At 45.1% G+C, this 26,369-nt stretch overlaps 3 protein-coding genes across 3 annotated transcripts in view; 2 read left to right on the top strand and 1 right to left on the bottom strand.

Moving 5' to 3' along the window:
* T265_10402 (hypothetical protein) overlaps positions 1–26,369 on the bottom strand; it is a gene marked incomplete at both ends in the record, with an annotated part of 76,942 nt that overhangs the window by 45,453 nt on the left and 5,120 nt on the right. The window contains 3 exons of the mRNA XM_009176768.1: positions 2,864–2,935; positions 7,920–8,008; positions 20,817–22,314. Coding sequence (XP_009175032.1) covers positions 2,864–2,935; positions 7,920–8,008; positions 20,817–22,314 — 1,659 coding nt within the window. The remainder of the gene's footprint in view (positions 1–2,863; positions 2,936–7,919; positions 8,009–20,816; positions 22,315–26,369) is intronic.
* T265_10403 (hypothetical protein) lies at positions 10,885–11,085 on the top strand (the record flags this gene model as incomplete). The annotated part of the gene is made up of 1 exon (XM_009176769.1): positions 10,885–11,085. The coding sequence occupies one exon, from the start codon at positions 10,885–10,887 to the stop codon at positions 11,083–11,085; it is 201 nt and encodes a 66-aa protein (XP_009175033.1).
* The window catches only part of T265_10404 (hypothetical protein), a gene marked incomplete at both ends in the record, with an annotated part of 18,601 nt that continues 7,705 nt past the window's right edge, over positions 15,474–26,369 (top strand). Inside the window, 2 exons of the mRNA XM_009176770.1 lie at positions 15,474–15,539; positions 23,165–23,441. Coding sequence (XP_009175034.1) covers positions 15,474–15,539; positions 23,165–23,441 — 343 coding nt within the window. The remainder of the gene's footprint in view (positions 15,540–23,164; positions 23,442–26,369) is intronic.

Consider the following 26,369-nt stretch of genomic DNA (forward strand, 5'->3'; position numbering starts at 1 on the left):
ACACGAGGCGGACTTCGTGCAGCACATTTAGTTGAAGAATATCCCAAACGGGGGATTCAGTTCAGTCTGCCGTCAAAACCGACTTCGTGTGCCGCCGCTGCTCAAAAGCCAGGCTGTAATAAGACTTCGTGTGCCGCCGCTGCTCAAAAGCCAGAGCTGTAATAACCGATATCTAGCGGCGCAATTAAATGTGTAAAAAGTTTGTTGTAGATGGTTCACCTGAAATCCTGCTATTGACGAAAGATGTGAAGCCATTACCCAGCGGGGGAAAACATTCTTCGACGCGATCGAATAAAATCGATACCAAGCTCTCACCAAACAATCAATTGTCAATCAGACCTTGCCCTTTCACCTAAGGTGCGCAAGAAAATGGCCCTCGCCCACAAAACTGACAGAATATGCGAACGAGAGTATGTTATACCACCCGATCACCTCCGTCAGCTAAACAGAGACATAATCCTTTCTGCCAACTGCATGGTGAAGCTGGCTGTCGGACGTCGGATTGATTGGTGCTTGAATGTGCGCTTGATACCGACGCTCGCGCAACAAAGTCATCCAATTAGCCAACAGCGAATGTCAAACAAGCGTATTGATTAGAAAGGGGATTAACTTCAGTGAATGTATCACTATGTGCACGCTCCACTTGCTGTCCGATTGGAAGATGTACAAAGGGAGATTGGATTATCAAATCAAAGTAACGACCGATGAATGGGTGTGATTCCACTCCTCAAAAAGGAATACACATGTATGCCACCACGCATCTTCAGCTATTGCTAAATATCGACCAACCGAAAAGGTTTCAAAGAGCGTGATTCGATCGCTAGTACAGCAGGGACACCCCACATGCTCGAAAGAACAATACTTTTAGCATGTTAAAACGTATCGGTATCAGTCACGGGATAACGCGACTAAAAGTTTACGAAGTCTGGACCGGAAGCCACAGGGGACCCACCCTTTCTTGTTATGACACTAATTATAAGGTTGGTGAAAACTCTCCGGGGTTCTTACCAAAACGGGTCATCCATTCATGTGTACAATTTGCATTCCAATAATGAAAAGTGAAAGCAATTGGTGGTCGACCGTGTTTGAGGCTAAATCGAACTCGATGGAATCAATTTTAGTCTAGCAGAATGTCACGGAGTTCTAAACTAATTCATCCCGATATTTCTTTGGAATTGTCAACCCAGACAAGAGGAAGATTGATTTCATTTGTGTTATTGATGACTTGACCGGTGATGATGACCGAAAAATTTGGTGTGGCAAGAATCCAAACCAAACGAACGCGTTTTTCAATTACGCAAAGTAGGATCCAAACTAGGCGCGCACAAGCTCACTGGATACCCGCTGCATCTAAGACTGGGGGGATGATGATCGCGGTAATCTCAGTGAAGGGGAACAATAGCCATGGGTGATGATTCACTGCTATCTACTTACACTTGTCTCCTCTCAGAGCTATCCCCAGAAAGACGCAGAATAGTTCGCTCCCAGGAGAGAAAGAAGGAAGGCAACTTTGAGGAGAAAACTCGAAACATTCTTCCAAAATCAGTTTTTATGGACTTTGAGTTCCCGTTTTTCAGTATTCAGAGGTTACCAATTGTGGGGACATACCCTAGTTTAAATGCACCGCGATCGTAACTCTAAACTTTTAACATCACGGCGGATCGAAACTTGACAAGAATCTTTATCGGTCGATTTATCTCTCTGACTGGTGGGTTTGGGAAACCGATCGCCGAGGCACTCGGTTGGTTACTCCCACCTGCCTAACCAGCTTAAAAGAGTAATCAAACTACACATTAATCAAGTCTCGGTCTCCAAGCTAGCCATTAGGCCTGTCCCAATTGAAACAACCCAGCTTCATAGCCACTCGGTCGCTCCGCTCAAACGCGTGTTAAACAGGTATATTAAACTGAAGCTTAAACATTCGTTGCAAGATAGCTCGATATGATTAGGGGGTAACAGGAATGGGGTAGTACCGAAGATAACCGCCTGTGTGGGTGGTCGGGCAACCGACGGAAGGAGTGAAATGTTGGTGAACTCATCCCGCACCTAAGAAATCATCTCTTCATTAGACTCGTAAATCTTGAGAAGGATAAACTGCTGCTCACACCATCTGTCTCATAATTGGCTATCTCCCAAAATGAGAATAGCTATTCGTCATTAGGTGAGAGGTGTGGAAGTCAAGTTATGCTGACCTTCGCGTTATCGTAACGAAATTCCTTCAAAAGAAAGAGTGACTTAGAGGAAGAGTATAGAAGTCTGCAAATATCATCAGCGTATTAATGTATGAATACCCACGTTAACCTAAGTGTTGAATTCGCGCGCGCAATCAGAAACTACAGTTAGTTGGAAACTTGAAACAAAGCCAGGTTTCTTCTCCACCGCAAGACAAGATGAAAAGGGCCGTTTGGATAGAGTTATCAAATCGATCAATTATCAATCGATCTACTCCTGGCAGTGGTTCACATGCGACACCGAAAGAGATTTAACGCTTATCAGGCAGATAGAGTCCCGCGAAAACGAGTCTCCATATGCCCCATTTATCTGGCTGCTTTTCCCAGAAGGAGATACGAATTCAGTTCGCTGTGTTACTGAAAGGCACAGTAAACCAGTTGCTCCGCCAAGTTGTTTCGCTGTTTCGACAACTAACTGTGCTACATGAGCTTCACCTTAAAACCGTAGGGAAAAAGGTCTGCATGATGCAGTTTCAACAAACGGACCGATCGGAAAATAACCAGTCACACAAGTCACAACGGTGACACGACAGATCGAGCACTCCGAGTACCGGCTTACAAGGCGAATCCACACGTCAACAAAATCATCGTCATTGTGCACATTGGGCAACTGTCCTGAATCTCGAACACACCGATAGAGCACGTTTTCCAAATCCGGAGAACGTCGTACGCTTGGGTATGTCTGTTCGATCCAGCGAAGGTAGCTGTGAATGGGAACGGAAGAAAAAATCGAAATAGATACAAACGATCGCGCCGCCGACGTGCCACCTTTGGAGTAGAGCTAGCTAGCAAGCAAATCAGTAATCCTTTTTGAGAAAAAACTGCATTAGAGCAAGGATTATTACTCTAATAGCACTCAGCTATCTCTAAGCATACTATGCTACGACAGTGGTTCAGATTTCTTTTCAATCAGAATTCTGTCCTCTTCCTCAAGAAGACAAACATGACTCGAAATGTCACCACACAGCGTAGAAGAAATGAGTATGGCACAAATATGAACTGCACATAGACTGTTTTCTGTGCGTTTACTCAGTATTTCGTCGTCATTCTGTGGAATGTCTCAAATAAACAGTACTCGCGGTCTGCTACGTATTTATTCAAGAATTCATCCAAGGTACCCAAGAAACAAGACCATCTGATGTGGCTTTCTCCCCAAGTCATCTTCCTGCAGACTACTCTGATGTGGTGGTCGGACTCGAGTATTTCCACGATCCTGCAAGCTACGATAAGAGGAACCTAGTTCCATATGGTACAATCATATGGAAACCAAAACTTGGTCAAACTTAGATCATTGGGCCATAGGAGTAAGAACAGTCGCTGTGTAAGATGGCCTGCGGGAATTAGCAAAGTCCTCTGTGATAGAAGTGCCAGGGCAGTAAGATGTTTCCCCCAGGTGTATTCATGGAAGCCGTGACAGTGCCTTTCACAGAGGAGGGCGGGTTAGAAAATTTTGATTCTAAAAACTGCACAATCAGATCGGCCAAAATCTCACCACAAGCGATTTACCCAGTACGCCCATTACAGCTGTAAAAGCAGCGGCATTACACCTATACCTTAGTTCCCCAACCTATGCGCCCTCACACCAGCAAGCTTCCTGCAACGAAGCGGGTTAGGTCACTGTGTTTTCTGCTTCGAGAACGGTCTTCCAAGAAAACCGTATGGTCCGTTGCCTCGCGAGCCAAACTTTCGAGTTGAAGGCCTTAAGTGGAGTATCTCAACTAAACTCTTCCTTGAACTGGACTATCAGAACGTATATTTGACCTTAGTTTTTTGTTCACCCATGTCCCCCCTCAATCCCTTTTCATCTGATAAAACCAACTTGTGCCGTATGGGGTGAAGAGAAATTACTTTCAGAGTGGTGTACCCCAAAGGTCACCTCATTAAGAAAACTGTAAGATAACCATGGTGACACTAACCTGAAAGCCGAGACACCCAAGGTGCTCTCTAATCTAGTCCTTGACTGAGCACAGAAAGAGAGACAGCTCCATGGGAATCAAGCTGGATTTCGTCACGTAAAAGGTACATGGTCACATATTTACGCTTCGACAGACTCTTCAAGAGCAACAGCGCATACAACAATCATAGGTCATCTCATTTCCTGACCTGAGAGATGTTCTCGAGTCTGCCGAAAGTCAGACAATGCGGCTGCCTGTGCGGCAAATGTTCCTCCTACAGATCCCTATCCCTTCTTAAGACGGTGTACTCACATGAATGGGTGCAGGTCTATCTATGAAGTTTACTAAATCAAGCGGCATCAGACAATGCTGTCCTCTTTCGTGTTCAGCTACGTCATCACTCCAAGCCTATGACACCGGTGGAGTCGAAACACACGTCAAAACACATTGTTTAATAACTCAAATAATTCTGTCCTACGGTTTAGTATACACTTTGTAGTTGAAAAGTGTAGTATTGTTGAAAAACTGGGTTGGATCAAACCCGAAGCTCATACCCGCCGGAAAGCCGATTGAGGGAGACAGATATGTCTGTCTGGGTAATCGCATCAGTCCTGGTAGTTTAGACAAAGACGAAAGTGATATCTGTCTGGGAAAGGCAAGAGCGGGTCATGTCAACCCGCATCATATGTGGCATGGACGTAATATCAACTTGTCTATCAATGATTTGCAATGCTCCATAATGTATATGGGTCAGAAAACAGGTCACAAAGAGCTGGTGATGATAAAATCTTTCAATGCTTGACCATTGGTGTCTTCGGAGCATTTATCGAATCTGGATCAACAATGCAGAAGTACGGCGAGTGATTTTCAGAAGAAATAGCTCGTGCACAATAGATGAGCACAATAAATGATCAATCTATGCTGAGAAGCCGAAAAGCAATGTACAGCCGTTCAACCCTTATTTGGGATCCTCAGCGATGTGCATCTCTGTACGGAGGCCAGCTGTCCCTAATAACCGAACATCACATCATTTGGATGGATGTGTCACGTGCAGGACACGGACAAGTCGAAGGAATGCTCTGGTCGGTCGCAATATCAGCCAATCCGCATCGAACACCTTTTACTCAATGGTTCTCACCCCCTCACGGAGATTCCAGCACGACCTTGTGGAACACCCTGTGATTACCCTATAAATACAGCTGTAATAATTTTCCTTTGTCTTCATAAAGGGCTGTCTAGAGCTACCATGCCTTTTGATATACCATAATGGGCGGAGCAGGGAGCCAAGGGACCGATACAGAGTTGCACTATCGTTTAGCAAGACAACAATCTCTCTAACCCTCAATTTTGAACAGCTAAGCGCAGATCTGTTTCTGAGCAACCGGAATTCAACAGCTGAGAACACTTATCGACCGTCACATAAACGATATACTTGTACTTCCAAGCAATGTTATCAGTCCAATCGACGTTTTGGACAGATTCAGCCTAGTTACACCACAGCAGAAAGTTACTGTTGAATTTGAGCATAAAACCCGGCCAAACTATCTCGACTCTGCCACGCTGCGGAAGGCAAACGGGACAATACAATGGAAAGATCACAAAAATCAAAGCTGGAGGGGTCAGTATATTCACTCTGATGGGTTCTTACAGATACGACAAAAGGGGAATCTAATGATACTTGACTGAGGTTCCTCTGAGTGTATCCAAAAGAAACTGGAAATCTCTGCTAAAAAGATACCCTAAGGGTTCACGCTTAGATTTATGCAAACCGAAAACCAAAAGAGGGCGCTTAGCAGCACATTAGCAAGAAAAAGTGGATCTAAACTGACATCCCATTCAGGGGCGGTTCGATCGCAGAATCAATCGCTATTGGGTCAAAGTGTTGTGTTGATATAGCGCACATGGTCGAGGAACTGTGCTTGAGCTTCAGTTCCAGCGCCACCATTAGTACCCATCTGAAAGACAAACTGCCACATTCTACCAACTGTCCGTGTGTATACTCAGTTGTATGCTCGCGTCTAGCATCATACTTTAGTTACATGACAAGGCTTTTTTCGACAGGATGTGTGAGCACATTCCAGTTTCTCTGGAGTGCGACCGGAAGAAGTGTTACCAGTGCAATCGCGTCACATTTAGCCGACACCGTTCACGTCATCGACAAGGAACGTGCTTTTCAAGTCCTATACACGATTCACCCGAGTGGTCATGGACACAATTGCTATCAACTACAGACATTCTCGGAATTCACTTACATAACCCAGAGTTCTGCGTTCAAAATAAACATGTGCGACCTTTGAACTTATACTAACAAACCTGCCACTCTGTACCCATAACTAAGTTTAACTGAAATGTCATCCGTTTTCCTTCGTGACTCCAAATTTTCACATTCGCGCCCGAAAATTTATCTAACCACGCACGTGAGTCATGTTCAATTTAATACAAGTTGCCGAACAATCACAGAAAACAAATTTTGGTTGCGTTCTGTTTGCGAAGATTGGCAGTTGGTTGAAAAACGTTTCGTCAACAATCGAGGTGACATCTTCAGTGCGGGATTGACGATGTCACCCCAACTGCCAGCGAAACATTTGCGATCAAACTGTCGAATTCGGGGAGAGTACCAATATCCAAGGAATACACCCGATCTACTTGTATTCCACAACAGTGCAAAAAACACCGGTTGAATGCATTGTTGTCCCTCCTTATTTCCTTACCGAACAATCATGTGTATCTAGTTAAAAGTTTGCGCATTCAACCATGTTACCGATAATGGCTTGGAAACTGATACGCTGAACGTAACTCAGAATGGTTGCCCAGGTACAGTTCTCTAGCGAGAAGTGAAGTGCTGCCAGTTGCCTACCTGAAATTCATTATTTCAGTATGTACGGAAATGTTCAAATTAAATTGGAGCCATATTTTTACAGATTGTTCGTTGCAGCAGACAGACCGATCGCGCTGGGGACTTTGTTTGAGGGACGGGGACTGGAATTTTGTTCCTGACAAACATCGGATACTTTTTACAGTTACTCCGCACTCTGAAATCTGAGCACGAATTCAAGTGCGGAAGGGCACTACAGAGATGCTTTGTCCAACTGAGCACGTTTCCGATTCGATGCGGAGATAGAATGTACATAAGGGATGGGCGCTATTAGCATCCCCCAGTCCCCTAAAGAGTACATAGAGACGCTGTCTGGTCAGTCTATTGTGCTATAGAACAACTACACCTTCCAGCCACCGTGGTATGGTGGCCATATGGATTGGTGGTTTCGAAGTGCCTGACAGAACTACAGAAAAGGATTTAGGATGGGATCGAAGTTCAGCTGAGCTCAGCGAGTTCCAAATAAATACCTGTGAGTAACCATCGTCCTTGACTCTCCATTGACGTTCACAGTGCCGTTATTTCCCAAGGATTGCGAACTAGTCAAGGCATTCAAATACGTGAGACCGACAGAAGGAGCTTATCACTGGCATTTAGGTTGTCCCAATCTGGCAACCTGGACAACCTGGCAATACCTGATTCTTTCTTCCGACCGCGTGCTGCCTATGCACCGTGGACCAAGACGAAGGGAAATATCGCAAAATGATTGTCAATCCGCTGAGATATTGCCCCGGGAGGCCTAGAGCAGAGGGGATTGTGCCACTCGCCTGTATGCCCCCACATGCAATCTCCTGATGCGGTTTGGGGAATGACGGCTTAAAGTAACAACAAGGGGGAGGGTGGGTGAAACACTACAGACTGTCTTCTGAGAAAAACGGAAGCACTTGATTTAATTCCGTGGCAACAAACGCGACTTACCGAGAATAGAGGCGAAGTTTGGCAAACGACTGCGGCATCGATGCAAGTTTGAGTTCGAAGTGTCTGTGGGTACAGAGGGGAAACGGTGTCTACGATAGGAGAGCAAGTGTAAAGAAAAGCACGCAAAGACGGTGCTTCGAGGAAGTCATTGCGTACACTTCCCCGTAAGCGACCGCAAGATATCTGTGCGGTCCCGTTCAGCTTTGTTCATGAGCATCAGGATATAACTTACACCAATGTGTCAAACGGACGAATCGGGTTGAGATCCGGCCCACACGAATAACTCTCTGGGCCAACGAGTTATATTTGATGAATTGGCTGGTGTTCTGTTCGGTAAGTTTGGAAATTCGGCCAAGGTGACACCAACAGCGTGTCGTTGTTTAGCAGTGTACCGAGGCACAGAAGTTCAAAAATGCGACGACTCGTGGCACACCATGGCTGGTTGGCTGGGGTCTTCAGTCAGCGTGATACATATTACCCTAAATGTACTGTTCAGTAATCTAGGCTCGACATTTTGGGTGGCATCAATCGGCGGAAAAAGTGTGGGCTATCGATGGAGAGGTGATCTTCGTGAAAGTGCGGGGAAAGGATCATCCCAAGCTCTCTTCATTCAACCCTAAACCAATCTAAGTGCTAACGATGTTTCAATTTGCCCCTTTTAATGTACACACACCAGAACCATTGTGCCATGACAGAAGGAAGACTGTCCAACGACGAACGAGATTCCACAAATACGGCGACCACTTACTACTAGTGTAACAAGTGTTGATGGACGAAAACTGGAATGTTTACAATCACTATGATCAACACTGCAGTGCATTCGTCATTCTACAGAATTACTGTGACAAACCGAATTCTGTAACGCAAGCTTCACTCGGCTGTCAAGGAACAGTGCTCAATGTCTCACCTAGTCATAAAACAGGGCCATAGAATTTAATAGATCATCTAAAAAATCCGACACACTGACAAGCAATGACATACAACCACCAAGTGATGAGCGATGCCAAAATAATAGTATCGAAAGCGAAAAAACGAAATTCTATACTGTAAATCGCAAGGCCGAACAAATGCCGAGTATTAACAACATCTTAGCTTTGAATTGGAGATCACCAATCAGCTAGGTAAGCTAGGCCAGACAGAACGAAGTGTAGCACACTGGAACGCTGGCCATCCCATCTAGGATCAACCATACTCCCCTGATTAGTGTGAAGATGCCCAGATGATGACTTTGTCAAAGGACTTCAAACCAAGTAGGTGAACGTAACTACGTTCACCTACTTGGCATGGAAAACTGTCATTTTTACACGCGAACGCTATCGCGGAACAACACAAGCAGGAAGTGGCATACTGGCCGATGTGGGAACATTAAATCGATCGGCAGGTGGGAAAAGAAGTAAGCTCGATGATAATAAAGCTTGTCTAAACGCGACACACCACGCATAACGTTGCTGAAAACTCTACGACAGCCCACGATCGGATTCAGACTTTTTAGAGCTCACCAGGTAGAAGATCATCAAAAACAAGCGATTCAGCTGGATTCAGTTGAGCTTCCCATCGAAAGCGAATTTGTACACAAATTAGAGTATTTGGTGGTGAGAAAGCTCGCCTAACCGAAAAACTTCAGTTGGTAGGATCCCTAACAGACGCCAGTGATTCTCCCTGGGGTTGGGAAGACCACCCTACTACAACGGATTTTCTAGTCCAATTGCTACAATTTCTATGGTGAAGTCTTAGTAAAAAATGCCCCACGATCGTAATGAGTCAAAAGGGCTGTAATCTCATCAGCTGTCACACTGCAAATATCTGAGGAAAATGGAGGATACTGGACTACATCAACAAAATAACTGCATCAAAGTGATCACATAAATTGTATGCACTAATACAGGTGACAATGTTTAGCTGATCAATTCGTAGAAGCCATTCGTAATGAATGAGAGCAGCCAATCCGAGTTTTCCGGACACTATGAATTCGATCGGGAGATAAACAGTGCCAATGATACATAGCTTATGGAGAGTAGATACAAAAAACGATTGTTTCAACATATTCTGAGCGTTTGGGGCGTGCTGACTTCAGAATAGTTTTATGCTAAGAATAACCTACCCTACCCTTCTCGCTACGGACGAGAAAAAGACAAATAAATCATAAATAATCGTATCATCGATGAAGAAAGTTAACGTGACGTTTTCAGTAGAGGGGGAAAGTAAATCAGCTCATACTGTAACCACGGGCAAAACAAGACTGGTTGGCGAAATCTCGCGTGATCACGCCAATCTGGCGCAAGCGGAAGTAGTGGCAAGGCTCAATGTGGCATCCCACAGGATAAAAAATGTACTCAGGCTTGTCAAGAGTAAAAATCATGTAACTGTAGTGTATGAGCGAACAGTTTTGCGTGTGTTATCGTCCAACAGATGGAAAGATAAACAGAACTAACGGTTACTTATTAGGGCAAAAAACCGATGTACCAAAACTTCGATTCCAACAACAGAGGTCTGAATTTTAGTGCCCCTTCAAATTTCTTGGAATTTTACTTCCTCTATGGCTCAAAAGTGATCGATACACCAAGCTCAAGCAGTATGTCTCCGCTGATAGACTGATAGACGAATTTACAAGTTGGAGAGAAAATGGTAGCTCTAACCTGGCCGTGAAACTTCACAAACACGCATCAGGATTCGGACGAGACTAGCACACCCCATCGCTTGTGATATTGGAGCCCACAGACTTCAGTTATTTTTGTGCAAGCGTGCTACTGATGTGCTTGCGTGTAGACTGGAGAATTGGAACTGGGAGGTCGGTCTGGCTGGACTACTGACAGTCTCACACTTCCAGCTAGTTTCCTAGCCCCTTCACATAGCGGTGGTTTCAATAGCGTAGAAAACAGCGGATGTCTGGTTATCTAACCGAGTTGACGAACCCAGATGAGCTGGTTATATGTTGATTTCAAGTCAGAAGAGGACGTCGTATGAAATGCCAATTAACCACTTCTGCAGGCGCGCAACAGCACAAGCTGAGATTTGCTGGATAACATTTGGTCGGGATGTGGTGGATCGTTGGCCAACTCCGAAGGGGAAATGGGTTGAACCTGTGACCGACTCCCAGCGAATCCCAGACCTGTGCACTGCCTTGGAAATCAAGTCATCGAAAAAATCCCCGATTGAGGCAATCTAAGTCACCCTGTTCGGTCTCACAAATGAAACGTTAGTTGTATGGTGCTCCGAACAAAAAATGTCTACCAAAACATACATCCCTTTTATAGCTACCGAAGAAAGTTCTGTGCGCACTACCACCAGTTCTCATACCACCCAAGCATCCTCTGTAGCGTTCAAATCCCACTGATGCCTCGCACTAGTTTCTGAAAATACTCGGTTGGATTGGACAGAGTGGACGACAGTCAAGTTTGAAAGATCTAAGCATGGATGTTTGTCTCTCAGAAACTCGCCCGTACGATTCGGACCTAGTTACCCGCTTGAATTCTTCGCCAACAACTGGTCAAGTAACGTATCAATAGAGCCGATCAACTCGCTAGCACGTCCCATCAACGGGTTCGCATTCCTACACTGGATACCTATCAACAGCAGGCTATGTGCGGAGACATCAGCAATATCCTGCAAAGCAAACTATCACGTGTAAACGAAAGGTGGTTTATTCAACGTCTAACCCTAGGCGCTCGCCGATTGCACCAAAACTTCACAACTACCTTCAAAGAGGGGTCGCGAGCCAATGTAAATATGTTAACCAGAGACCTGAACGAGTCAGTCGTCTGGGCTCACCTTGGTGGTGGGACTGATAGCTGGGCTTGAAACAACAAAAGTGATCGACTCCTAGATTGCGTGAGCTTCAAACAGGGTACGCGCCGCCACATGACTTGGTGTCCACCATGAGCTGCTCAACAACCCAATTTCAACATATCGTAGTCAGTTGTCGGCGGACTAGCTGCGTTCAAGACTGCCGTTCTAACTAGAGCGCTTGCTTGGAATTAGATTATGCAATGGTACACACGAATTCGAAGGTGCACTTCTGTGGAAAAATAGCTAACCCGCCAAAGCACACCAATGTGAGGCAACCAACTTTTAAGAGAGGCTAGAGATAGAAATGGATGGGAAGAGACAGAAGCAAACAACACTGATCGACCATTCGACATGTCATGGAACGCATCAAAAACAGCATTTGGGGATAAGAGAACCTTCCTTCAAAGCCGCGGGTACTAGCTGAAAGCCTTTGTTTGAAAGAATATATGACCTTCTGTCCTAGCTGATTTCGATAACCATGCAGAACGAGTATGCAGGAAGATGGAAACCAAGTTGAGGACACCGAAGGAGCTTGGGCGACCGACGACAACCGCCATTTGTCCCGTCTTATTCAAGCGTGCGTGGAACGATATGTGAACATGGTGCTGATCACGAACCTCCGCCGACGGACAGACTGTTGGACAGAAAACTTCATGTACTAGTTTAGCCTCGACGTTTCTATTGTCACGATTTTCAGAAACTGTGGCACACAAACCTAGCACGCCTTAACCAACCTAACTACTGAAAAAGTGAGCGAAGACTTTGGTTCCTTGAAAACGACCCGAAAATGAACTGTCCACTGAGCTAGTCGAGTACGGCGAGAACGACCTACAAACATAGTTGATTGGCTCATCAGCCGAAATCTGGAAACGACAGTACGTCCAAATTTCTTGGATGAAAATGTTCAGAGGACTGATGAGTCAAACCATCGAGGGATAAGCTTAAAAGTGCTGAAGATTCTGGCAATTCGCAATCCTTACAGAAATACTATTGATCGGGAACCGATGTACGGCGAAATATAAACTGGCTCCCGTAGTGGTGGTAGTCGTGTTGATTGGATCTTCACACTGCGAAAAATTACGAAGCAACGCCGCGTATATTCAGGAGTAACTACTACATTTCTCTGGGAATAAGGCTACCTTCGAATCGAGGGATCGAAATGCATTACAGAATGCCTGATGATCTTTGAGAATGTCGGAATACGGCCATGTGTACAATCATCTTCTATAGAAATTACAACCAGTTTGTCCGGGGAATTTAATACTTCCTATCCCTTCGAATCACTTACTAGACAACGGACGATGGCTTTGATGATCGTCGATAGCGCACAGTTTCTACTGGAAGACAGTCTAGGCCACGCGGATGATACCGTTATATTCGGAAAAGTTTCCCAGCTGGTTCAATTAATGCTGTACAAACTGTTGACCGATTCGGTCTGCTTCTCATCAGTTGAGTGCGAGGAACGTGAAAGTCTGGTTGGTCTTAAACCCTACGCTTATTGACTCTCGGCGGCTAGTTAGAGTGAGCTTTGGCAAGACAAATATCGGTCATGGGAATCGTCGGTTCCAAAATAGCATGCTGCATCACAAAAATAGGAGGCGTCCTTCGACCTCAGACTCTGTTCGCGACGGTGCGTTTGTCTAAAAGGAGAAGTGCTCAAGCACTGGTTAAATGACTAATTCTCTAAGAATACAAAGGTTGGTCAGCATGATAAAAAGGTATTCGAGATTTGCTGTCTACATCTACGGAGTGTTTCCTGCGCGTAAGCAAGTATGTCATACCTTATATGATGGCAAGGACTCAGAAAAATGCCGAGTTGTTTCCTTCAATCTGGTTGGCCGTATACCACGTCTGATTCAGTGAATCGCGCCGCCTCCCTGGATGCGTTCAGCTTGGCTTACCCAGTATGAATCCGACAAACAGTTGTGGAGATTGAACAGCAACGTGAAGGAACGATAGATCACAGACTCCTTGGTGTGCGACCCGGTCAAACATAATAAGGTGACAACGTACGACAAGGAGTTTATAAGACAGAATGCGAAAATACAATCTTGTGTCTCTGAAAGAAACCGAACTCGAGGGATATTGGATCACATCTGGCCGAAACCAGTCATGGCATCGACGAAGAGCATGTATATTCGATGTCATATGACCGCCTATCTCTAAACCGGTCAAGGCTAGTACGGTACAGACTGTCATCGATCGCGAAAGTGATTAGGATCCGGATACTTAACTTACAACTTTGCGTCCAAAAGAAACTCGTGCGACCTCCGAACTTGAGCTGGTCTGCGGAAAATCCGGTCCCACAAACCTGTCGGACATTGATGTCACTCACTTGATTCCGTGACCCCTCTTTTTCTTTCACTAAAATGGATGTACCCCTGGTCTTCACTGCCTTTTCACGTGATTTCTCACACATAAATTTGTGATATATTTACCACAGGGACCAACCGCATAAAACAAATTTTGTTCACAACGTTCGTTCTTTCCATAACTTCCACGTGTGTATCCAATCACATTTTGAGTGCGATTGTTCGCTATTTACAAGACAAACTAACAGTGAACGCTGAGGTCGTTTATGCTAAACTGTCGTTTACCTACACACAGGACCTGGTGATTAACCTGAAATTCAACTGGATTTTTATAGCGAAGGTGTGGTTGGACCGCGAAAAGCCTGACTATTAGGGACAGTCTGTCCCTCTGAGAACACTTGATGTAGCCCAATAAGTGTTCGTGTGGCTGAGCTTATCGGGATCCAAGCACGTCTTCATCGTACATGGATTGACCTTGAAAGTGTAGACTAGGCCCTGAAATATAGGTTGTTAGACCTACCAAAGCGAAAGTCCGAGTGGTGCAATGGGAACTAGTTAATATATCGATTCACTGTTTCATTAATGCTCCGGCAAAACAGGTGACCTTATTTCAAAATGTAAAATGATGTGAGGTTGCAGAACATTCTGTCAAAAAGGTGACTGCGTTGCTACGGTTTCTCCCATCCTTCTGACCTGAAGATTACATTTCACCAGCTTTCCTTAGCTCATAAACCGCAGGGGTTATCCTACCCGAAAACTGCTAAATTCGGCGAGTCAGATAAGGCTGACAAATAAGTGCTCGGTCACGTGGTACTCAACGCCTGTGGGGATGCTAATTACTCTTACATTTGGAAAAAGCTTAGTTCGCAAAAACTTTGGCGTCTTGACCTGTATGTAGTCAATAAATTTGTTCAAAAATATGACATCAATCGTGCGTCCAGTGTCAAGAAGACAGGATGAAAGGACTGTTAAAGTTGTGTCATTGTCCAATCACTCACGCGGATGCTGTGTATTCAGACATACGTGTTGAAAATCGCCTCTTCGTTCAGCTGTCTCAACAGGAGCAGACAAATTCATAAACACACAATGGAGTGTTCCGAAGAGGAAGTGTCTGTTAGTTCACTTACTAAAGCAGTAGCATTTCTCGACCACTATGGCAGATACGTCGACTATGTTTTTATAGTATGCGACGCTTCCACTGACTCCGCCTCTAATCTGGTCGCATTTAGAAGGAGCTTATTCATTTAAATTCTTTGCAAGGGAATCCGAACAAGTTGCTGTTTTTTGACGTGATAAGACTACAAGACGGGTCGGTACAGCGTCATGTGTATATTAAAATGAAATCGCAACTTTGTCCCTCTCAAAGTCAAACGGAATTCCGTTCAGTAGCTCTGTGTGATAGAGCAGTATAAAGTCGTTAATCAAAGATTTTGACTGATGAACTAAACCTTCTGAAATGTTTCGACGAAATGACTATGAAGAACGATTTCCGGCGAAACACCACACCAAAGCACACCGCGCAGTAAGCACGACATTTGCCTGAATATATACTGCGCACCTAAATGTGGTTTTCATCATCAGGAAGGAGCCAAAAGACGTTTCCTTTTTGAGACCAATCCAGTGTGTGTCTGATCCTGTGATGATGTTGGTCGAATGAGGAGGCGATTGCCAACACAGCGACCCCGTGAACGACGGGACAATGAGGCAACATTAATTAATTACTTTTTTTTATCTCGCCCTCTTGATACTAGACTCACGGTTGATGTCATAATTGCTTTTGTCCGCCTCAAGTGACTGGCCAAACTCACACCAGCTTGAAAGGTCTGAACTAATGATGGTCGATTCCAAAACATCGCCGGTCGAACGTCAATGTGCTGTCGACGACGATGATGTTCGTCTCACATCGGAAATAGTTTGAATGGTCTTGTTCTTCAGTTGTCTAGTTCCAAACTTCAGAAGTACAGCGGCAGAGCTTGGGGTGCCCGCCCAGTCACATTGTTTCATGCTTCCCATTGATTCTGCCTACACGTATCGATGATCTAGGTCATCTTTTAATTGACTATCTGCCTGTCATTCCACATCGTGTCGGTACGGTTTAGTCAGAGCAACACACAGTCAGTATTCTCCGTCTAACAGTCCGGGTTATAACGAAATGTACAGAACACTTGATGGGCACCTCATGGCTGATTGTGACTGCGGGAAAAATAGGCGCGAGAAATGGAAGGCTTTGAGGTTGTTGGTTGCAATGCAACATGGCCATTCCGCGAAAATGTGAAGGCCAGTTGTGGCCCCCACGAATTCCCACGATGTCAAACGACATGCCAAACCAAATAGCCGTGGAAGGGAAGTAGGGAGTTCATTCGGGCAGACGACCGCTGGCTGACGCTGATCACCCCACTCAATTTATAACTTCCCTGGGAGACTAGATTGCCACTAGATAGTCTACCTGTTTTCATACAGGAGACTACTCACAAAGTTGCTGAAAACCCATCAACAGCCCATGACCGGTTTCCTTCTCCTTGGGGCTCATCACGTAGGCACAGTCCCCGAGTTTCCGTCAACCGTATGTTCCAGTTGAACCCAAAATGCACGAAATTCGACTTCTACACTCATCTTCATACCAAGCTGGTTTTCACGAAAGACTCACTGGAACCCCAGCCGAATCTCTAGTTCATAAAACACGAGACGGTCTTTGTGCAGCAAATTTAGTTGAAGAATCTCATAAATGATGTATTCAGTTGGGTCTCTCATGAAGGCTAAATTGATACGCAATTGAATGTACTTGTTGTAGACTAGCTGTTATTCCAAACGGGATGGGCAGTCTGAGTATACATTGTAATGAGTTCAAGATGGCTCAGTGGTTTAGGTGGTTCCGTGGTTCTAACCCAATCACTGTATCGACTGATCCCCTCTGGGCGTGGGCAACCTGACAGCACCTGGGCCCTCGTGCATCATCTGGGCAGTGTAGCAGCTAGGCACCGAAACGGTATTACAACAGAACGATTATTATCATTTTAGACGGGCAATTTGTGAGCTATCCTTTTGGGGTTTGATGAAAGCTTATCAGGACAGCAGCTAGCTGCAGCTCAAGTCAACCAAGGTCTGAGAAGTTGCACAGTTTTTCACTCTATGGTTCGTTTCACTAGGCTAGTAATTTAGTTGGAAACAGCACAAAAAAGTTTCAAGCACCAACAGAAACCAATCTCCAAAGGGCACTGGGAATCAATAGATATGCTGACTTCTGTCCGTTTGGGTGTACTTTTGGTAAATTTGACCGAATCGGGAAACCTAGGTGAATGCAAAAACACACTGAAAGTGGTAACGAATCGGATGGGTGCTGGCAAGCTAATCTGAACTAAATGCATGGAACCGCGTGCGTGGAGTTCATCAAGACAGGTCTGTTAACCGTCAAGCCATAGATTCACATTTAGATAATATGCCAAGCTGGCACCGATTCCTGAAATATCCAATAAGAAGGGTGCCATAATTAGAGGTGTCCTTAGCCAGACAGCGATGGACGTCAATTCAGTTCTCATACTACGCCTCAGGAATTAGAGCTGAAGACTCACATCATAGTGGAACAAGCGTACTTAGCAAGAATAAGGACTGATAGAACAACGGGCTAGCAAACGGCTCCTAGCCGGCAAAATACCGGAAAAGAAGGCAACTGGAGAAATGAGAGATGAGAATTCCCTCTATGTGTTGGCAGAGGCAGATGGCCAGCGCTAGCCAACGGATGTCAAACCGAATTAACGTATTGGATGAAAGTCAGTCGACAGTCTGAAAAGAATCTGTGATAGGCGAAATGCTCAACGTAGCAATAAATCATCCAAATATATTGTATGTTTTCTGAAGGACTTAATTAATAAATAGCCGGGCGATTGGCTTTTTTAGAATACTGAACATAAGAAGTTCCGTGGGCTCTAAAACCAGCAGAGGCTGGGTAGTCGGAAAGCTGAGGAGATAAGGGAGGGATTGTCATATCAGATACACGCCAACTGCTGCGAATGTCACACGCACATTGCTTCAAATGTCAATAGGCCAGTGCCCCATAAAACAGCCAAAGAGGAAGGCACAAACATTCGACTTAAGAATTAAGTCCAAATAAAGATAGTTTGTTTAACTGCTATCCGGGAGGCTGCATATTCTTACAGCTCTAGAGAACCATTCCATATGTACTCATGATAATATTTGAAAAGAATGGAAGAACTGTGCAGCACTTATCAGTTTCTCAACGCAAACTGACTCACGCACAAGAAGAGACCCATGTCTGAAATCTCTGCACTACTTGGAGACAAATAAAAGCCAGGGAAAACTGATCCCCGAAATAAAAAAAACATGGAGCACGAGCAATATAATAAAGTGTGCGAATTCCAAGTCTGAGCATGAAACCTTAGCAGTACCGATGCATGGAAATTGAGATCCAAACAAATATACCGACAGGGGGCGACACTGGCAGCCTCGAACAACTGAAAATTCACCCTGCTCAAAGCATCATCCATAAGGACGAAATGGAAAAGCATAATCCAGGTGAGCAAACAACCATACATTTTTCCGACTGGAAAAAGCCAATACTAGTGCAGATCGTGTTTCCCATATCATCGCACCCAAAAAATCACGTGCAAACGAAACTGTGGCACCTACAACCACTGCACGTGTACGCGATTTTTACAGCCGGTTCGGATAACTGGGATCATTGCTCACACAACCTATACGCATAGTCGCGGTAAACACTCATTCGTAAATCAATCTGGGAAATTCAACCGAATCCCTCAATCCTAGTATTCTTCCTTATGGGCAGTAGTGTCATTAGAGGTACTGGTGCTCATGAGACTTTCCTTCCCGCCCACAGAGAGTCTCTTGGGCTAATCTTGAGTATCGACCCACAATGGCAAAATTTGGAGTTTTTTTAGTAGGAATCAAACACGACTTCTCGCTAACAGATGAGCATTCAGTTCAAATTCCACAACTAATCGACAGGGGTCCAGACAGCAAACTAAAATGCTCAGTAAACTGACCAGTGGTTGTGTATTTGAAATGGCTCAAGTGGTTACACCGTGAATTTACTGACCGGAAGGTCTGTGGTTCGAACCCGACCTCTGCCTCTCGACTTCCTCTGTCTAGGCTTGGCCAACCTAGCAGTATCCCAGTCCTCGTACTTCTTTCAAATGGCATGGTAGCTAGGCACCGGAATGGTGTTACAGCTGAACGATTTTTTTGTGTATTTGAAAGCATTGATGTACATATGGTAAACATGAGTAGTTGTCAGAATCTTCTCCTACGGACTGCATCAAACCGCGACAGATAAGAGGATGAGGCATAGAACCCGTCCACTGACGGACACCTGAGAACGAAAGAGACCTTCAAAATCAAAAGAAATACTTGATCAAATGTTAATCGCCTCACACAAAAAAGTTTATCACAATGCAACTGATAAGGGTGACGACGTCCCACCGCATATTGAGAGTTCCTCTGGACAATACTACCTGATTGGTGTTCGTGGAAGAGACCGCGCGTTCCGATTCCATTTAGGAAAGATCCGGTAGCGATATACCAAATAGTCAACAACCTGTCTGCATCTGCGGAACGATATCCAGCAGAATAAAGCGATACCGTGGGACACGTAGAAACGAACATACACTCAAATGGTACCAGAAATCCTAGATTGAAAAATGTCATAACAAAATACTTATAGTGAGAAGGATCAGAGTCAGCAAAAAACTTTGAAAGTGCTTCTTATATCTAAGCTATAGTGTGTATCGAGTAGCACTGAAGCTGATATTATTGATTGTTTTGCTTTTTCGTTGTACAGACTCGGAGCTCACCACAAATCTTGCGTCCACCACGGAGACAAACAACAGCTTTCGTTCATAATACTTAATTTTCGTGTAAGATTTGATTGTCACGCCTCTTCTAATTTTAAAACACTTTATAGAGTTCACGTCGCTATTTTCTCTACACACTGTACTGCTATCAGTCAGTTTTGTAAACTTTCAAGTACGTGTTAGTTGGAAGGCTTCTGTAATCAGTTGTTTAAGCCTACTCACAAACCAGTGAATTGTGGACACAAAGTACTACGAAATGTTGGTACGGCCAGAACAAACTGAGTTGCTTGAAACCACAATGTTCGCGATTCTTTGCCACTGAAATACGTCAACCCAGTGAAATTCTCATCAAACTCTTGAAAAAAATTTACGTAAACTCTGCCGTATGGCAGTGAAGCATCGGTGCTGAACACTGATGTCATGCTGTCGATGATGATGATGATGATGACGAAACTCTGCCGTTTCCCCTTGACTTTCGCCCTCAAATCCTCGATAACATAGAAGACAACTCCCGAAATTTTGCGCACGTTTTCCAGTGAGGTGGAAAGGACAGATCTTCGTTCTCAACAATTTAGTCGAAAGTCCAGCTACTACAACTCGCTAGTTCTTTGATAAGTTGGGATACACACGCTCTCGTTACGATTATCTAATCAAACGTCACGCGATCACGCTTAAACACCAGTTTTCTCACCCACGATGAGTTCATCAACCCAAGTAACTAACAGAAAACCACAAACCGGGGTAGCTAATCTTTTGTTCTCATCAGGCAAACATAAAAAAGAACCCAACTCTGAATTGCGTGACGAACCTCGAAATACACGTTCTGTACGCAAGCACATTTAACACATGATTGACAAATCTTTCGTACAGACTTTGCTCAAACTCATACATTCAGATGGCAAATTCATTTTGTTCAACTATCGCTGGCAGAAAATGCGTGGATTGTGTGCCAGGTTTGTTCAATGGCGACTGACATGGTGAACAACCACTCGCCTCCTCCATCTGCTCGGCATCTTCGGGTTTAGTAGTGGGTGTTCGATAAAACCATGGGGATTTCTTCAATGTACTCCAAATTTCAATAGGTAAAGGGAATATGATTGTAGAGTTGTGTTCAGCCGAAATGTCACACAAAGTCTGCAAATAACGCAACTGCAAAGCCACAGGACAATTACGAATCTCCATTGCTGCTTCTCGTAACGGTCGCGAGGCCTCTTTCTCCCCATGGGCTGCAATTACTTTGGCCTTTGCTTCTCGCGTGGCCTCGGCTTCTGCAGCCAACGTCCGTTGGAGTTGCAATGGCAAGCGGACGTCTTTGATCTCCACGCGTTCAACTTTCATACCCCATGTTTCTGTCGCAGTGTCCAGTGTCTCTTGCATCATCGCGGCAATGTTCTCGCGGTCGGTGAGCAGTGCGCACAAATCTACCATTCCCAAAACATTACGCAGTGTGGTTTGGGCCAGAAGGCGTGTAGAACAATTAACATTCTTCACATTGACCACAGACATAACAGGATCAAAGATTCGATAGTAGACCACGGCGTTCACAGCCACAGTGACCGAGTCTCGGGTAAGTACCTCCTGCGTGGGCACATCAAATGTGAACGTGCGCAAATCCACACGCTCAACAGTATCCAAACAAGGTAGTGTGAAAATCAAGCCCGGTCCGGCGGGCATTTTCGAAACCAACCGTCCCAGCCGAAAAATCACCGCCCGTTCATACTGCGTGACAACACGGAGGCAAAACACAAGCGAGAATGGTAATCCAAGCAAAACGAAAAGACAGGCGAGAAAAACGAGAAAGTGCTCGCAATGAATCATGGTACGATCAGTTAACATTGGGAGATGGGCGTTGTACAGGCTCGCCACACCATCAAATCGTTCAGGAACTACGGAAAAGCTGCGCTTTAAAAACCCTCTGCGTAGCACCGTCTCAGGATCGTTCATATTATCAGCGGTGGCGCTGTTCGTACAACTGGCCTCATTCAGATGGTGCGCGTCGGACGAATCTAAACTTGTAGTCAGATGAGTATGTGATGGACCAATACTGAAGCTGCTGATGCGTTTGGAGAAGAATGTCCGCAACGACTTGGAAAATAAGTGTGGTGCATAGGCCGGGTAATCGGATGGAAGCATCAGCTGTGCCGAGTACGGTGACCACTCAGTATTCGGTTCATCGTTTCGTGGTCGAGACGAGGAGAGTGATGTGAGTGGGACCGCAGCCGAATGCAGTACGTTGTCAAACGTATTCATCCCAGACAGACGAGATTCAACGACTGGGAGAATAGTCGTAGCAAAGTTGGGTGGTGAATCGGAAACAGTGGACCAATGTGGTTTCCGGAAAAGTCGGCCAATCAGCAAATGCAACCACTGCGTAACGTTGAACCAACCAGCACGGTTGGAATGAGCAAGGGAATTTCGGAACTCATGGGATAGCAATGGAGTGAAAGAACCATCTACCAGCCAACGCTGTGGCTAGAATGTATAACCATTCTGACTAACTTTGATTACACGCAAATGGAAGCTCCAGCACATTAATTTACTTAACAAGCGCCTCTGGGATGCACCAAAGATGTACGACTAGACACGCGTAATGTGTTACAGCACCATACCATTCGAAAAGTGTCTTGTGGTGCGGAACAGCAGCGGACAGTATTTTGCCAAGGAGAATCGCAGTTGAACGCTTTTAAACACCGATCAGAATTCAGAACTAAACATAAGGACTAACAATAATCACTACGGTGCTGAAAAAGACAATTCAACAGCTGAAGAAGACGCGACAGTTTACAAAAAAGAACCAGGTATGGTGGAGAGACGGAGAATCCTGCGCGAGGTACGAGAGTTCTTTGGATCAATCGATGCGCATTGGAATAGCAACCCAATCGCATCAGCAATTTGGGCTCATGCTACGCATCGTGCGCGGCGTTCCGGTCCACCTGCCACCTCTCACCATCATGACCTTAATTCACTTGCGTAAATCTTGACCTAAACACCATAAGCATGATCTTGGGTAAGGGCGTTGTACCGGGACATGATAGGCCGCACACTTCCATAACTGTGCATCAATATTCATGAAAAAATCCTAGCTTTTTGGGGTGGTTATTAGATATAGTGCTAAACGAGGTACCGTACGAAAGACAAAATAACTTCTAGATGGAAGAGAGGGAAAAAGAAATGTTGAGACTGCTGTGTCCGTTGCGTGCATGCAGTCTTCAGTATTTTTCGTTTTTTTTTTGCTGAAGCGACCAGATTTCCCGATTTCTGGCGACACTCTCAAGCGTTCTTAACCAGGTGATGAAAAAACGGGCATTTAGTTGTGCTGCAGGTACTTCAATCCGAGAAGGTATCCAGCACCATCGACTACGATGGCTACGATGTGCTACGCATGCCGAAACACCGTCTACCGAGACGGGTGTTGTTCTCCGTGCCTCCTTCGGGATGGCGCAAACCGCGAGGTGGACAGCACATGACTTGGCAGAAAGGCGTCAAAGAGATCACGAAGAGTTTGGGTGTTGTTGGTGTTGTACGACTTCCAGGATGGGGTCCCCGTGACCCCGTCTGTGTCTGGCTGGAGACGTTGCAAGAAATGGCTGCCAATCAACGTCAGTGACGTTCGTGCTGTCAGTTTTATTCAAGATTGTCTGATTGAGATATATATATAACTAGACGAACCTTATGGTGAAGTGAAGCAGTGAAGCATCAGTCCCAACACTGATATTGCTGTCTTTGATGATGATGTTCCTAACCAGAATACTTCGGACTTGACTCGGACGCCGCCATTATTAGCAGACTATGAATAAAGCAACCACATGCAAAAGCGAGTCGAAAACCTGTATTAATGATGCCCGACGAACCGTGTTGTCTGATCTGAAAATATTTGACCTCTTGTGTTGTAAACAGACCAGTTCCAAATCATTTCGCGCTCGGCATTTCCGGTTGTAACGTGGAGGTCTGTTACACCGTGTTCAGAGCTCCTCATGTTCCCATAATGTTCCTTACTTCTAAACTAACAAGAGACAAAGTCATTTTACACATTCCTTTCAGTCCCATTATTTTGAAATAAATGAGGCCGAAAAATTTGACCTTCTTAGCGATGATTGTACTTACAAAGAAGAACAACCGTGCTAACGCGCTCACTCATGCAACTGCACTATTATCGTCGCTGCAAATATCGTTCTATAGAGTGGGCTCTGCATTTTTTGGTAAAGTTCCCCGGGATGCACAAAAACAATTAGCTGAGTAAACAGTATGGAATGTAAACGGAACTATTTGTGGCCTGCCCTTAACGTTACCCCATCTTTTACCACTTGAGGAGCTTTGTTTTGAATCGCCTCTCCATCCCAATAGTAATCAGTGCCATAATTCTACCATGTTTTCTAGGATTCCTCAAACTTGTTGCATGCTTTGTAACAAGCAAATGAACAAGAAAATGGTTACTCATTAGACAGCATTGATAGACGCTGCAATGTCATTACACCGATTCTATGCACTAGCCAGATTAACAGTGCCCTTCATATTCATGTTACTGAAAGAGAAAAACTATCCGATTTCAGCATGCTCCTTTGGACCATTTTCAATCGAAAACAGAGACCCGAGAGAGTGCCGATGAATACCTTAGCCAAATTACCCCTCTCGCTTGCTGTTTACTGTTCAGTAGAACCACTCTGGCACTGCAATATCCTTTCTGTAACTGATGGCCTAGAGAGGTTGGAATGATGGCGGAAAGGTCAACACTAACAAATAAACAGTCAGAGTTGGATTCTAAGAGCGACACGGGGTAATCCACGAATTGTCTGAGCCAGGTACTCCAGGCTTCGGAACTGAACGCATGTTGAATTGTTTGGCCGGTGATTTGGTCGAAGCCACTAAGTGACGATTCTCCCTAGTACACTTGCAAGTTAAGCGCACGTAAACTGGCTTTGCTAGTGATAGCCGGTCGATCAGTAAAATATCGTTCCAGTCCCGCAAATAGCGCTGTTTGCGTATCACAAAACTAGTATAAGTTGTCACGCAGGCAGAGTGATCGTGACTCTTGATTGGACGAGCGGACACCATAAGTCTTCGCTCCGCCAAGCTAACCTGCATTATACTGGGTGGGTTGCGCGAGTCCTCGAGTTTTCGCAGTATCTCGAATATCGTACCAACTGAAACGTGAGGCGACCTGGTGCAGCACATCCAGTTGCTTAAAAACATCATAAAGGAGAGATTCATCTGGGTTGGGACACCATAAGTCTTCGCTCCGCCAAGCTAACCTGCATTATACTGGGTGGGTTGCGCGAGTCCTCGAGTTTTCGCAGTATCTCGAATATCGTACCAACTGAAACGTGAGGCGACCTGGTGCAGCACATCCAGTTGCTTAAAAACATCATAAAGGAGAGATTCATCTGGGTTGGAGGTGAGTCGCAAGCAAAACCAAACTGGTTTGCAAATGAGTGTATTTCGCTTATGACTAAGTTTACCCTCCTATAAACGAACCATGCGATGGTCACCAGCAGCCGTGGAATCCTGTTAACCTGAGTGGCACCTGAGTGTGCAGGGGCGGGAGGAGCGGACGCAATCAAACACCAGACCTGATGGGAGGATGACACAGACACAAGATCTAGTGGTCGTTCCAATAAGTTGGCTTTGTACCCGCCCACCCCCACTACTGCCTCAGAGTCTTCACTTCGTTTAGAGATGCATTCTCGAACAACTTCCGTGTGGAGATGAAGATGTTGCTCGTACGTGAAGTCCCATGTTCTTCCGTGATTGTGTCCCGGACACAAGATCCTCTTAGCGTTACCGTATCTCGGGTGAGTGATAGTTCTGGTGGTGGCTCAGCTGTCGCGATGAAAAATAAACAGCTGGATCTCCCTCATCCTCCCGTAAAAGGAGAACGACATTCCAAACAGGCTACTAGAGCATCTATATCTCCTCGACGTGGGAAGCTAGTCTCATTATACGAAGGCCCCGATTAGACTGCACTTAACTGCCTTTGATTACCAAATTGACATTGTCCTTCAGAGGCACGGATTGCTAGTTTCATTTCACAGCGCAGGAAAGTCCCAGGTATGGAACGCTGCAACATGCGGTTCTCGTCCTTATTTAACGCACAATGTTTTCTTCGGAGTTCGGCTTAAGAGCCAGGACTGTAATAGCTCGTTTTTAAGGTTCTCCAGCGAAACTGACCGCCATAGCGACCTGAGCTCCTACTTCTCCATTGGACCGCCTCGTCAAAGGCCATTTCGATGATCAGCCAAAATTATGATCCTCCACACCCCCAGTTGCGATATCATCATAGTTTGCGGTGACCTGTGAGGAGAGAATTGGGGCTTCAGATTACCGCACGCTTGGTAATTTCGACTGTGAGTGAAAATGGTGATCGATTGGTCAACAACGCCGCTTTGGATCGACTCGTTATTCCTAAAAAAAATCAACAATACCGGAAGAGACATCTTACCGGACAATTACTTACTTGTGGCCGCCCCACGAGAGTCGTCGTAAGACTGTAGGTCCTTGCATATATATATATATATATATATATATATATA

Source organism: Opisthorchis viverrini (assembly GCF_000715545.1).
Source record: "Opisthorchis viverrini unplaced genomic scaffold opera_v5_359, whole genome shotgun sequence".
NCBI lineage: Eukaryota > Metazoa > Platyhelminthes > Trematoda > Opisthorchiida > Opisthorchiidae > Opisthorchis > Opisthorchis viverrini.